Source organism: Medicago truncatula, chromosome 4 (genome assembly GCF_003473485.1).
Source record: "Medicago truncatula cultivar Jemalong A17 chromosome 4, MtrunA17r5.0-ANR, whole genome shotgun sequence".
Taxonomy (NCBI): Eukaryota; Viridiplantae; Streptophyta; class Magnoliopsida; order Fabales; family Fabaceae; genus Medicago; species Medicago truncatula.
The window spans coordinates 11,602,089-11,617,565 of NC_053045.1; the positions used below are offsets into that span (position 1 = coordinate 11,602,089).

The window sequence follows — 15,477 nt, forward strand, 5'->3', positions numbered from 1 at the left end:
TATAACAGTTCGGTAGTCATGATAATTCCACACAAGAAGAAAAACAAGACACAGCTGAGGATTATGCCAGACTCTGGTGATGAAAAGTAAGAAAGAATTAGAAGCAGTCTGGCGTTTCTCTGGACAGATCCTTCGGGTGTTTTTCTCGACAAGTTTCACTTTCACATCAACTGTGGTATTTTGAGGACTCTGAAACCAAGTAGTCCCATCATAGTCCTGGGAACCTTCTTCTGTAAAAAATCAGGAGGTAAGCATTAATTCAATTCTCTTTGTGGAAATTAAATGTACAACCTGGTTCACCAGATATACATAAACACAGTACATTCAGAGTATAATCTTTACAATCCAAAATCACACTCAAAATCAAGCTTATTTTAAACAGAAAGTAAAAAACCAACACCCAACGGAGAAAGTAACTACGACAATAAAACTATGACATTTGCACCATCTGATTCTGATTCATGTTTGAACCATGTGCGCTCCTCACTCTTGTTCTCCTTGTCACTCTTCTCTTAGGCTGACCACCAAATATCATGACAAGCCATCTAGGCTTTCCAATTAAAAACATATAATATCCAATGCTTATTCCAATCACAAATCCACATGCATATCCAATTGCCACTGCTTTCCATCCAAATCCAAATTTCTCTTCATTCCAAGAGGAAGAGTTGTTGGCTGAAGGTGGAGAATGTTGTTCAGGTCCACATTTCTTTGACAAGGGTAATCCACATAACCCTGAATTTCCTTCATAGGAATCATTTGTAAATGTATTGAATTGCTTTCCTTGAGGTATTTCTCCCACTAGATGGTTATTTGAAATATCTAAGACTTCAAGAAAGCCCAAATTGGTTAATTCTGCAGGAATCACACTGGTTAACATATTTGATGAAAGATCCAAAGATTCCAAGTATGCCAAGTTTCCTATGGAGTTGGGAATATGACCAGTAAGTCTGTTACGGGAAAGATTAAGCCCTTTGAGTGCATGAAGCTCTCCAATAGCATTTGTAATCTCTCCTTCAAATTTGTTTCTTGACAAATCAATACTTACTAACTTTATTGGAATTTTCACCAGTGTCATTTTGTTCCCTTTTATTTCCACAGTCACAGAATCTGAGTATTCTGTGTAGGACATATCAAACGGCTTGTCCATGTATTGCAAGTTGCTATCCCCAATCAGTTGAGTAACATTCTTCATAGCTTCATAGTTTTTTAAATAGGCTTTTGGTAGAAAACCACTAAAGCTGTTGCCCGAGATATCAAAAATGATTAAGCTTGGAAATAGATGCTCGATCTTTAAATTTTCAATGGGACCATGCAACTTATTGTCTCGCAAAACCAATACTTTCAAATCTGGCAATGTTTGAAGCCAATCAGGAAAACTGTCTTCTATTCTGTTGCTGCCGAGGTTTAGAAACGCCAACTTTTTACACCGAGACAAGGATTTTGGAAAATGGCCTTCTAACTGGTTGCCATAGAGGTTCAGAGACACAATACGACTTTCCTTTGAAAAGTTACTAGGCAAAGTGCCATGAAATTTGTTCATTTGTAGATTCAAAACATAAAGGAATGGTGATTCAGCAAGACATTGTGGAATGACACCAGTCAAATTGTTGTTTCCCAAGTTCAAAAATTCAAGTGAACTGATATCGCAAACTGCCAAAGGGATTTCACCATTCAGTAAATTAAAACTAAGATCAAGGACAGAGATTTCGGATGCATTGAGGTTAATAAATTGATCTATTGACGTGAACAAGTTATGAGAGAGGTCCACAGATTGCCAATAAATATTTCCAAGAAACCAATTGGGCATTCTTCCATTAAGTTTGTTTTTGGAAAGATCCAGATGTGACAAACTTGGAAATTCTCCTTGTAAGTTGTGAAATTCGATCAAGTTGACAGAAGATAATTTGAGTATTTGTAGGTTAGTAAAACTATAAGTGACATTGGATTCGAATTTTAGTGACAACTGACTATTCCTTGAAAGGGATAAAATTTCCAGGTCAGCAAATTTGGAGAAGAGTTTAAAATTGACAACACCACTCAAGTTGTTTGATGATAGATCTAGTTCATCTAGCTTTGTTAGGCTGAAAATGCATTCTGGAATATTGCCTTGTAGCCGGTTGTTGCTTAGAACTAGTGTGTCTAAGGAATATGATAACAAGGAGGAAGGAATTGTTCCATTTATCAAGTTGTCATTTAATCTCAAATTTGTTAGCTTTTGGAACCCTGTAATTTTGTTGGGCAGGGGACCATCTAATTTATTATTAGAACAACCTAATGCAACAAGTTGAGTCAAGTTAAATAATGATGATGGAATTTGTCCTTCTAACTTGTTATAATCTAAGTCGAGTTCTTGCAGTTTTGTCATCCCACCAAACACATCTGGTATTGGACCGCTAAATGCATTGGAAGAAATATCCAAGTGAATAAGTTGTTGAAGGTTTGAAAGTGAGAATGGTATTTGACCACTAAATGAATTCCATCCAAGATCCAAGTGAATGAGTTGTTGAAGGTTTGAAAATGAGGATAGTATTTGACCACTAAATGAATTCGATCCAAGATCCAAGTGAATAAGTTGTTGAAGATTTGAAAGTGAGGATGGTATTTGATCACTAAATGAATTCCATCCAAGATCCAAGTGAATGAGTTGTTGAAGGTTTGAAATTGATGTTGGAACCACACCTTCAATTTTGTTATGACTCAAATCTAATTTTTGAAATTTGTTTGACATCTGAAATGCATTTGGAATTCGACCACTGAGTTGGTTGTAACCGAGATCCAAGAAAGTTAGACGTGGAAGTGTTAAAAGTGAGGATGGGATTGAACCGTTTAGGCGGTTACTTGAGAGAATTAAAGAGGTAAGATGTGCGAGGTTAGAAAAAGAAATAGGAATTTTCCCTTGGAATTGACAAACTGACAGATCTAAGATTCTAAGAGAAATGCTGCAACTCAATTCTGGAAGTTGGCCTTCAAAGTTGGGATTATCCGACATATATAGCTCTTGAATACTTGGTAAACAAAGAAAGTTATTTTTCAAGTTCCCACTTAATTCAGTTGCTTTAAGACTAAGTATAACCAAAGAGGAAGATTGGTTGAAGAGCAAAGGAAAGGAGTTTGGTCTTATTGAAGACATATTAGTTCTATACAAAAACAGCTCTTGTAAATCTGTTGCATTTTGCAGCAGTCTGTTCAAGGTGATCTCTTTCAAAACTAACTCATTCCCAGAGAGATAAAGGGATTGTAATTTGGAAAGATATGAGATTTGAGTTGGAATTTCACCATAAATGTTACTATAAGACAAGTAAAGATGTGTAAGACTCTGAAACCCACCAAACTTAGAATGAAAACGAGAGCCGGAGAAATTATTGTATACAAGGTTGAGTGTTTGGAGATGAACAAGATGGAAAAGGGTACTATTCGGATGTAATATGCCTTGAAGACCTTCACAGCCAAGATTGAGGCCAATCACGCGACCAGAGATGGTGTCGCACGTGACACCATTCCATGAGCAGCAATCAGTCCCATTTTTCCATGTTGTTGTTGAAGGTTCATTACCGGTGCAATAATCAAAAGAGGTAGAAGATAATAACGTGAAGGAGGACTCGAACTGAAGCAAAGCAAAGCTCTCATCGTGATGGCATGAAAAATTGAAAGAAGAAGAGAATAATGGAAAATGAAAGAGAAAAAGATGCAAAAACAGAAGAAACCATGCCATGAATGATTTTGTAGAAACTGTATATGGTTTAAATGAAAGAAGAAAAGCTATAGAAAAATAAGTGTGGATGAAATGGTAAGGAACACAAGAAAATATTTATAGCACAAATTTTCAAAGGCAAACTTTAATTTTGATGGTCTCTGCTTAGTGAATGGGAAATTAAATTCTTTAAAGGTGGTGAGTCAAGTTAGTAGCATTTTTTTTTTTTTTTTTGTAGTGGTCTAGATTTGAACTCCGGATATTGCATATATTATGCATTGTTTATACCAGCTCATGAGGATAATTAGTAGCGTTCTAATTTAATACTACCATTTTTTGACATTTTTTTTTATACTACTAACTCCCTACTTATAAGATCTTTTTGAAAATTTTATTTTTGTCTTTTTTTATAAGACCCTTTTAATATCTCTAATCACATTAATTATTTATTTACCGACATACCTTTATTTATTTTTGCATCATTTTCAATCAATAAATACTGTATTGAAAACATAAAATAACTCTCTATCTTAAGGGTAAATCAATATCAATAGTATATATAAAGTAAGGTTTTTTATGCCACGTGTCCTCAATATTTTTATTATTTTGTCTATATTTTTTATTTGACATAAATATTTCAACAAACTTTTGATTTTATCCACTAAATATTTTATTTAATTTTATATTTAATTTCTAGTATTTTATGTAGCCAAAATATCTCAACATAATATATATAATACTTTCAATACTATCCATTAAATCTTCCATTTTTTTTTCTTTTCTTTTTTTTTTTTTAGGAAAAGAAGTTTCAATTAGTTACTATCTAATCTTTTAACACCATATTATTCAATTAGTTTTCTTATTGAGGAAAAAAAGGTTTCAGTTTGTTTTTTTTTAAACTATAAATAAATGAGATTTTGTTAATCACCATAATCACATATTTTAAGAAGAAACCGAAACTCAAACCTTCTTTTGATCTAAGCTTTATTTTCTTCGGGTTTGACAAACATCTATACTATTGTTTCTTCTACCTATGCTTAGATTTTTATTTTTATATATACAATATAAGATGGAATTAACACCTACGAGTGAGTTTACTGATTTTATTTCCTTTCAGGTCCTTGAACTATTGTTTCCTGGCATCCATTACAAACACCTACGAGTTTCAGGTCCTTGAACTAACACCTATACTATTGTTTTTTCCCCAGATTCAACAGTACTGCTCTTCTCTCCAGTCTTATTCATAATTGATAATTGAGTTTGTGGCATCCATTCCTATTTTGTTTTATTTTTATTTGTTATTATTATTATTATTATTTTCTTTAATGTTATTGTGCGTGAACCCACTATAGTGGACATTCATAATTGATGCATGTCATTATAGCGGACATCGTGAACCCAATAGTCTATAGGAACACACAGTCGTTTCTAAATTTTTGCAAGTCCGAATACTTAAAATGTTTATTTTATTCTATATATGTTAAAAAATTTACTAAATCCAGTTAATTATATTTGTCTGTACATCTACAATTTATGAGTATACAAAGTTATATGTCTAACTCGGATAACGCCGGATAAATATACTAGTTTATAAAAACAATACGATAGACTATATAAAAATCAAATACATTAATTATTCTCAATAAATCTAAACAATATTTTTTTTTATATTTAAAATAGTGACAAGAGGTTGTTTTAGGTAGTAAAACAATATTCTCCTATGAGCAAGACCCTTTGAACTTAGTCGCGATAATATTAACTTCAACCATATTGTTAATGTAGTAGGTCGTTATTAACTGTCCATAGCATGCCAAGTATTATCCACCATAAATATTTGACTTCGTACCCGAGATTAGGTGCTGATCGTTAATTACTAGGGTTATTATTTGTTTTTGGTGTGAAATTTCTTTGAACATGACTTCAACTTGGAGCAACAATTTATGGCTTCTCAATTTGTACTATGAATTTGCTTTGGCGTAGAGAGGACAATTTATGGCTTCTCAATATGTGACTTTTTCAACCGAGCATCGGTTTATTAATTGTTCAAGCCATTAGTCAATGATTGGCACATTTTGATACAGCAGGAAATAAATTTGGGGCTGTAAATTCAAATGCAATAATCCATGTATGCATTTGAGTGATCGCAATTAGGCATGGCAACAAAACTCATACCCGTGGTTACCCGCCCGAACCAAACTCAATTTGACGGATTTTTTCCGTTTTGACTGAGTTTGGGTATGGGTATGGGTTTTCTCCGATCTCGAAACACGGGTATGGGACGGGTAACGGGTATATAGGTACCCACCCCGAACCCATACTCAAACCCGTCCCAAATGTAAAAAACTACTTTATGTTGATATGTTTTGTTATTTTGTTTTATAATTGTCATGTTAATAAAAAGTACCATTGATATTTAAAGGATCAACTAAATAATTTTGTCTAACAAATGTGAAAGTGAGTTTATTGTTGAATAATGTATTACAGCGTTGCTCTTGGGGATGCAAAAAAACTTATATTTTTATTAAAAAAATTATTCAATGCGGGTCGAGGATGGGGCGGGGATACCCGAACCCGTCGGGGACGGGGATGTGATTCAATTTATCATCTCCGTTGGATATGGGTAGGGTAACAGGTAAGTATATGAGAATCGGGTATGGGAACGGGGAAGGTAAAACCCGTCCCCACCCCGCCCCATTGCCATGCCTAATCGCAATGTCTTGTGGATATTTTGTTTTTTTGTTTTTTTGTTTTTGCTTTTCATTAATCTTTGGCGTTCTTAATGGGAGAACTTGTGCGAAATGCTAACAAGTATTTTTACGATACTTGATAAGAAGTTTAAAGTGAAAATTTTATCATAGAATTTGTGTATTCAACATATTAAAACATCAAAAATCAATCTTTTCTACATAGAAATTATTAATTGTTTCCATTTTAAATCTTTAATAAGTGTATTTAGGACATTTGTTAACAAACCAAAAATATAAAGTAGAGATCATGAAATTAACAATATTTTGAGAATGAAAAGGAAACCAACCAGCAGTTAATGTGCCACAGTCCGGTTCTATCTTTCACACAAGACTCCCAAGTCAATGTAAACATTTAATAATGGATCTAACTTTCGTTCAAGAATTGTGAATAGGTGGGGAATAGGTCAGACCCTTCGTCATCTATGGTCTGACATATTTAAAGTTTGACTCGGTCTAACTCATTTAGTAAATAAGTTAGGTTTAAGTTTTTTAAAAAGTTCATTAATTAAATAATAAAGGAAAGGTAATATATGCTTAAATAATAAGTTAGGTTTTGTAGGTTGAGTCAAAGTTGAGGGAAGCAACTACAAGACTGGAGCTACAATTGGCAAAAGAGCAAGCTGCAAGACTAGAGGCAGAAAAGTATGCAAATGCTGCTCAAATGAAATCAAAATATGAAATTGAGGAACTAAGAAGACATCTCGAGCAGGCACACCAAGAACTCCGCAAGCGAGATGCAGAGACTAGTTGTGCCATTCTCTGATACTAGCAGCTACTTCAAACAGTTCTTTTAGTTTATCTTTTGGATTATTTTTGTTAGTTTCTGTTGACATCTTACATTATGATGAAATTAGGGATATTTTTTAATTTCGTTTTCATGCTTCTGGTCATTTTAATATGTTTCTGTTATAGATTTACTTTTGCTATAAGTACAATGCGGAAATATAAATCTATTGCTTTTTTGGATCTTGAATTAGTAAAAAAATTAGTAGTTAACGAGTTTCAGTCGTAAAGATGATGAACCTTGTGATTTTTCTATTGAAGCATTCCTCTGTGTTGAATGAAATTATTGGCTAGGTCTCACGATACACCCCTTGAATTCTCATCCAACATCATAGTGAGAGCAAAAGACACAAACTCTGTCTTGGCTTGAAACTAAAATACCTCCTCTAAATAGTTCATCCCTTGTAGAAAATTCTTTCAACAGTACCCTTGACCGTATTTAAGTTTCAACATATCATACCATACGCCACTATTCTTAGTCAAGCACCTCCAATGCCATTTAGCGATCAAAGAAACATTGAATAGTTGAAGATTTTTGGAATACAAATTTTCTCCCCTTTTATCCATGCAATGTGCTTTCCTTCCATTAAACCTACATACATAATTTTTTTTTTGAAGTCTAGTCAATTATGTTATCAATTTCTTTGGTGCCTTGTTATCCAGTGAATAGGATCAATAGTTTCTATCCACCAAACAATATTTAAACGTCAAAAGCTCAATAAAACAAAATAATGGAAATCTAGATCAAGAAATCAAATCCTAAGTTCAACTTTTACAGACTTAATTTATCTTAAACACAATATATTTTCGAAGTTCAGGAGTATTTTGATAAGACTTTAATTTATTTTGATTTTTTATAAAAAATTAAAACTGCTAAATGAAGTATTTTGAGAGCTAAAAGTCGAAGAAAAAATTTGTATGGATAAAAATAAAATTTTGAAATTTATAGAGCCAAGAACCATATATAGGACTCATTTGTTCTGAATTAAAATAAAAGTAATTTTGACATTAAATAATTTAGAGATTTTTTATAAAATCAAAATCTATTTTGTGTTTGTTTACCATACTAAAAATCTTTTTTTTTTTTTTTTTTTAAATATTTCAATTTGTTTGGATACAACTATATAAAAGGGATTTTTAGTAACAAAATTAGTTCAATCTTTTAACCCTTATTTTCTCTCCTCTAAAAAAAATAAAATAAAATTGTGAAGCTACTCCTAACAACTTCCTATTTGAAATTGTTTTTAGATTTTTTTTAGATTATTGTTTTCTTTATAAAGTTGTAACAAACGGATGGAATACTCTTAAAAGTTATTTTTTTAAGTGATTATTTAAAAAAAAAAATTGATTATTTTCTTAAAAAATCTATAACAAACGATAACCTTTAAAATTGTGCTTAAAAGCAGTTTTAGTCGGGGCTCTGCCCTCTTTTTTGTACCAAAAAAAAAACAGTTTTAGTCACCTTATTTGGGAGAATCTCAATTTTGGTCCCCTGTTTTTAGTTGCGAAATTTTTATCCTCATTTTGACGAACTTATGATTTTGATAATCCAATTTGATAACATGTTGATATGAACCCCTGAAAAAAAAACATATTGATATGAAAATGAATGATCTAATTGTTATTGAGAATCTTAAAAAAATATGTTAAATTGAATGATGGGCTAAAAGAATATGAATTGAAATGATAAGAGTGACTTAGAGTGACAAAATATTGAGTTTTTTTTTTTTACAAGATATTAATAAAAAATTAGAATCTATTTTGCGTTTGTTTACATTAATAAAAATCATTTTTTTTAAATAAATAATTTAGTTTGTTTGAATACAACTACATAAAAGAGATTTTTTTTACAAAATTAGTTCAATCTTTTAAAAAATATTATCTCTCTCCTCTAAAAAAATCTATTTTTTTGAGAAGATGCTCTTAACAGCTTCTCATTTGAAGCTGTTTTTAGATTTTTTTTTTAGATTTTGATTTTTTTAAAAAGCTAAAACAAAGGGATGCAGAACTCTTTTCAGAGAATATTTTATTTAATTATATTTTTTAATGTAGAATAATTTATTTTTATTTTTAAAAAAAATTGAAAATGTTTATTTAAATTGAAATTCAAAGATTCTTTTAAAAGGTGATTGACCTTTTTTTTTTTCATTGTGGTAATGTTGACGAAAATTTGGACCATTTTTTTTTTTTTTTCTTTTTGCGTTAGATTTAGACCATGTCTTTAAGTGGGTGCACCTGGACGAAAAATGTATGGTTTCACTCTCTTTTGGTTTTTCGATTAGGGGATACTCCACTCTCTTTCATATCATGGCTTGAACATGTCATCCTCATTCACCATTAGATGTCGTTTCATATGTTCTTTTTTTATGTTATCGTATTTGGTTTTCTCGTATAAGTTTTGAGGGGAAACAAATTCTTGTGGGGGATATTATTCGTAAGGCTGTGGACTGTAGTGGGTGACTATAATCCAGAGCTTTCCAATTCCCCCATTTCTTGGTGTTGTTATAAAATTAATGTCCATGATGCTGGCCCTGACTAACAATATGTGGGATATTGGTGTTGTTATTAGAGAATTAGAAGGATATATTGCAGCAGCGGCTATTTGGTCTGTTGATGCTTTTCCAGATTCTGATATTGGCGAGACATTGGATAGAAGGCTAGCGATTCAGTTTGATTTAGATATGGAGTTTTTCAGGTGATGTTTGAAGGTGACTCTCTTAACGTGGTTCAAGGTTTTCACATCTTTCAAATAATCAATCTTACTTTGATATGGTGCTTAGTGATTGTAATCATATTAGTTTCGGTTTTAATTTTTTTTTTCCTTGAGTCATGTTAAACGTCATGCTAATATAGTGGCTCACTTTTTAGCTAAATTTGTTTTATCTTTCTCTAATATTGTTTGTATTAAGGAATATTGTCATATTTCTTCCTCTGTTGCAGCCGATTTGGTTATTGAATAAAATCTTGTTTCCGTTAAAAAAAAAAAAAAAAAATTCCATTAAAAATTAAATTCAGATTTTCAAGACAAAAAAATAAATAAAAATATTAATTGAGTTCTTTAAAACTGTTCTACGATAAAAGTGGGCATAAGTGTAACGGCCAAGATACGATCACTTCACTTCAGCATCGCTATATATATAGTTCCACCATTACTAGGTTATCGTGTTACTTAGGTTTTCTGTTTACTTATTTCCTACGTTTTCGTTGCTTTGAAAAGAGGCTCTCTCTCCATAAACAAGGTATCGTTTTTTCGTTAATAGCTTTTTTATTCTTTCAGTCTCAATTCATCAACAAGGTAAGGTTTTTTTATTGACATGATTGCTAATAATCTATAAGGTAGGTATTAATTTAGGGTTTTAAGATTAGGGTTTTCGTTCAGTCATACAAGTTTGATAGCGTACTACAGATTTCAAATCATCCGATGTCGGTTATATTTTGATCTATAAAGCATTGACACCGACACTCTTGATCAGAAGTTTCGGTGCTAAATAGATCATATCAACAAATAATAATAATTTCCTTCACACTCAATCTTTTTTGATAAAAAAAAAAAGTTAGGTTACTATTTCAGCTTTATAATAAGTATTTAAGATTTAGAAATGCTAGCAACACTCACTCTTTTATTCACTCTTTTATGGGATGAAATCAATGTATGTCCACCACTTTGTATTGGTTCAATTTTCAAAGTGAGTATTAGAGAGGGTGTTCAAAAAGAGTGTTGATAGGATTACTCTTTTAAGATTACTATGTTTAGTGCCATCACAATCAATGCCTTAAGTTTTTTTTTTTAGTGTTTTCGTTTTTAGTGATAGTAATCTGCCATGGGGGAAAATTCAGGTCTTGGTGCTGATAATTGGGAGTTTGCTTCTTGTTCTTCCATGTCGACTGAGGCTAAGACTTTGGTTTTGTTTGGTCGTACTGGGAATGGGAAGAGTGCAACCGGTAATAGTATTCTTGGAAAAAAGGTCTTCAAGTCGAGGACTAGCTCTTCCGGTGTCACCACTTCATGCGAAATGAAAACAACTGAGCTGAATGATGGACAAATTGTGAATGTTATTGATACTCCAGGTAAAGATATTTTAACTTATAGCCTGTTTCGTGTCTCAATGTTAACCTTGAGTGTTACGGATTGGGTATGAATCGTGATTACTAATTGTTTAAATATTGTTTTCTTCAAATTCTTTCAAACTTCAACCTTTACAGGATTATTTGATTTTTCGGTTGGAATTGAACTACTTGGGAAAGAAATAGTCAAGTGCATTGATTTGGCAAAGGATGGAATCCATGCCTTGATTGTAGTATTCTCTGTTAGAACACGATTTACTGAGGAAGAAGAGAGTGCTCTGCGTAGCGTGCAGAAATTATTTGGAAGCAAAATTGTTGATTACATGATTATCGTGTTTACCGGAGGAGATGAATTGGAAGCAACCAATGAGACACTGGACCAGTATTTAGGCCGCGATTGTCCAGAGCCTTTAAAGGTTCTTATTACTATCCTTTTTTTTTTTTTGTCCATTGGTTTTTAACATTTGTTGTCAAGTTGTCCCCGTTAGTTTAGCTTAATTTGCAAGACAATGTATAATTTATGCAGGGGTAGGGGTTCGAACCCCGAACTTCCCATTTATTCATTTTAAAGGTGAATTTCTAGCCGCTAGGTAACATTTGTTGTCTAGCTATTCTATGGTTTTTTTCTAGTAAACCTGTTTCTCCAACTTTTGGGGAAAGTACTAAAATTCATTGTATATATCTTCATATTTACTTTTTGGTCTTGTATTTGTTATAAACTTTCTTGTTATATTGTGGGAAAAAAAAAAAAGGGATAATTGAGTAGCTAGTAATGTTTTACTTGCCCTATTTGCATGCTAGTAAACAATTTAATGTAGCATTTCCTAGTTTTTGAAAATCCATTGCTGAATCTCTAATAGAAAATTGATAAATTATTGACCTTGAGTTGATGTTAATATTAATGCAGGCAATCCTTTCTTTGTGTGGGAATCGATGTGTGCTTTTCGATAACAAGACTAAGGATGAAAAGAAGCAATCTGAACAAGTTCAACAACTTCTCTCTTTTGTGAATGTGGTAATTTCACAGAATGGTGGACGGCCTTATACAGATGAGTTGTTTAAAGAACTAAAGGTATAGGTTTTGCGAATTTCACGTTTTGTTTCTTATATCTTGAAAAAAATTATTATTGATATCAATGAATTCATCATTTCGCTTCAGAAACGAGAAATGGAGCTGCAAAAACAACAAAGAGAGGCTGATGCATTGAAAGGATGTACAAAAGAAGATATATTGGAGCATAAAAAGCAAAGTGAGCAAGCATATAATGACCAGCTGCATCGCATAACTGAGATGGTACGTTTCAATTCTATCTTAGTTACATTATGGTCGGAAAAAGTGTGTGAGAACCACTCACATTACAAGTCGGTTTTGTAAATTTGAGTAACTCCCGACCTAAATTTTGAAAGAATTTTTTATAGAAGCTTTATATATGTATTAATGTTTGGCTTGCATTCTATTTAGGTGTTTTAAACATGAACTCTGTGGTCTTAATGGTATTGATCATGTCGCATAATCTAAGATTGATTTTGGTTTTGAACAATTGTTCTATGATTTTGTAGGTAGAGTCAAAGTTGAGGGCAGCAACTACGAGGTTGGAGGAACAATTGGCAAAAGAACAAGCTGCAAGACTAGAAGCAGAAAAGTATGCACATGCTGCTCAAATGAAATCAGATGAAGAAATTCTGAAACTCCGAAGAAATCTTGAGCGGGCACATGAAGAACTTCGCCTGCGAGCTCAAGATACATCATTTAAGAAACTCATAAGACATTTTGAGCAGGCACAAGAAGAACTTCGCAGGCGAGTTCCAGAAGATCGTTGTGCCATTCTCTGATACTAGTAGCTACTTCAAACTTGCAATGAGATCGTTTAGTTTTTCTTCTGGATATGATTATTTATTGTTATTTTGTGTTGACATCATGAGATTAGAGATCTTTTTAAATTTGGATTTTATGGCTCTAGTATTTTCAATAAGTTTCTGTTATATATTTACTTTCATTATAAGTACATTGTGAAAATATAGATCTAACAGATGAAATAAGAAGGAAAAAGAAATAGAAACACAAACAAATTAAACATCAAAATCAAACCTCAAGATCGTTATACAAAGTTCCCTAACAAGTAGATTAATCTAGAAGCTTAGTCATTAATCTCTTTATAGGTTAAGCTAGGCTAGTGGCTCAAAAGAAATAACAACTAATTACATGAGTAAATAACTCAAAACCCTCAATAAATTTCTTGACTACAATAATTTTCATTTTGTCTTTTGACGATCAAAGTGACCAACACACAGAAGTTGTATTTATGCTTCTTAGCTTTCCGCTTATGTCTATAGTTTATTAAAAAAAGGTTAATAGTTTTTACCCGCTTGTACGAAAACAAAAACGAATGGGAATTCATAATGTTTCGAATTCATTTTCTTCTTGAAGATGGAGGAGGATGAATGAAATTATTGATATTAGTTTTTATAATTTATATCATCTACTAACAGTATATAAAAGTTTAAGTACAGCAAAATTTCATAATCGTCCTCTTTAAAACTCATGATCTCCTTGATTTTATGTGCATAATGGTCAATTTGCAAAATTTAATTTAATTGTTTTTAAAAAAGAAAACAAATTAATTATAGATAATGGTCATCTCAAATGCAACAAATTTTCACGGATAAATATGAAGTTAATTAATTTGTTAAAAAAATACGGATAATGATCATCACAAGTCTAACAAATTTTTCTGGATAACTATGAAATTAATTTATTTGTTTTTTTTTTTTTTGAAGAAGCTAAAATGAAATATGTTACCACAATAAAGGTCTTCCTAGCACAAGGTGTGCAAAGGAATAAAAACCTTTAACAAATGAAACAAAGTACGAAATTTACAAAGAAACAAAAGCAAACACCACAAAACAGCTTAACTCCAGCCACCGGTTAACCTATTCCTAATAAAGTAAAAGGACTAAGCCACCAACCATGATAATTAAAGGGAAGAGTGACAAACTTCACCTTCAACCACTGAAAAGATAGCAACTTAATCCTATCTACCACCTGTAGAATAGAGGTAACCTTGGCATTAAAGATCCTATTATTCCTTTCCTTCCAAATCTCCCACATAGTCGCAAACCAAATCACCTGAAGAATAGATTGCTTCGTCTTAGAGGCACCACATAAGGAACTAAACTGTTGATATTATTTGTTTTTTAAAAAATGACATAAAAACAAATAGTATGGAACTATCCACGGATATAACAATTTTTCAAGCATATTTCTTTTTTGGTAGCAAAATCAATATGTCTTCGAAATATTTTTAATTTTAAAATTTTATGTTTTTTTTAATCTACTAACAGTACATAAGAAAATTCTTTCAAAAAAAAATTAATATATAAAAATCGAAATCCAACAAAACTTCGTAATTTTCTGTTTTAAAAGCCAATATATTATCATGATAATTACGTACGATTATTTTTTCAAATCCACACAACAAATTTAAATATCTACTTTTACTACTAATCTACTACTACTACTACTATAATAAGAAAATAAGAAAATCTTACTCCAATAAAAATCCATAATTATCCTCAATTAAACTAATAATCTTCTTACTTTTATGGGTTCAATTGTCATTTTACAAAATAAAATTTAATTTATTCATCTTTAAAAAATCATTGTATATATTTTTGTTTATCTTCCTAGCCGAACTTATTCCTTATGTATCGTCATTTTTCAGATTTATTACTTCCGAACCTAACTAATTTTCTATATCGTCATTTTGTATATTTATAACTTCGGAGCCTCTATATCGTAATTTTTTAGATTTAGCACTTCCAAGCATAACTAATTCTTTTGATTTATCACTTTCAAGCCTAAACATTAGTTGATATTTTGAAAATGGTCACCAGTTTTTCAAATTTTATCATATCGACTATCACATATCGTTAAATAAAAAATATCTTCTTCATATATAAGTTTATAAAATCCTCAACGAGTGCGGCGCAAATATTTATCAGTGTTTTAAATATAAAATAGAATGCTATTTAAAAGAAACACTACCTTGATGTTGATATTTTGAAAATAGTCATGAGTTTTCAAAATTTTATCATTTTGAAAATAGTCACGAGTTTTCAAAACTTTATCATATCGATTTGCTCATATATGTAAGTAAAAAATTTATGTATTCATATATAAGCACATAA

General features: G+C 31.5%; 2 protein-coding genes across 2 annotated transcripts; one reads left to right on the forward strand and one right to left on the reverse strand.

The window, feature by feature from the left end:
- Positions 1 to 327: 327 nt before the first annotated feature.
- Positions 328 to 3,867, reverse strand: LOC11433383 (receptor-like protein 9DC3). Its single transcript, XM_003605449.4, has one exon. It carries the CDS (start codon positions 3,713 to 3,715, stop codon positions 431 to 433), a length of 3,285 nt encoding a protein of 1,094 aa, XP_003605497.4. The 5' UTR covers positions 3,716 to 3,867; the 3' UTR covers positions 328 to 430.
- A 7,178-nt stretch (positions 3,868 to 11,045) lies between these two features.
- LOC11432307 (immune-associated nucleotide-binding protein 9) lies at positions 11,046 to 13,161 on the forward strand. Its single transcript, XM_039833866.1, has 5 exons — positions 11,046 to 11,292; positions 11,428 to 11,705; positions 12,197 to 12,361; positions 12,449 to 12,583; positions 12,850 to 13,161. Exons 1-5 carry the CDS (start codon positions 11,046 to 11,048, stop codon positions 13,120 to 13,122), a joined length of 1,098 nt encoding a protein of 365 aa, XP_039689800.1. The 3' UTR covers positions 13,123 to 13,161.
- Positions 13,162 to 15,477: the final 2,316 nt, after the last annotated feature.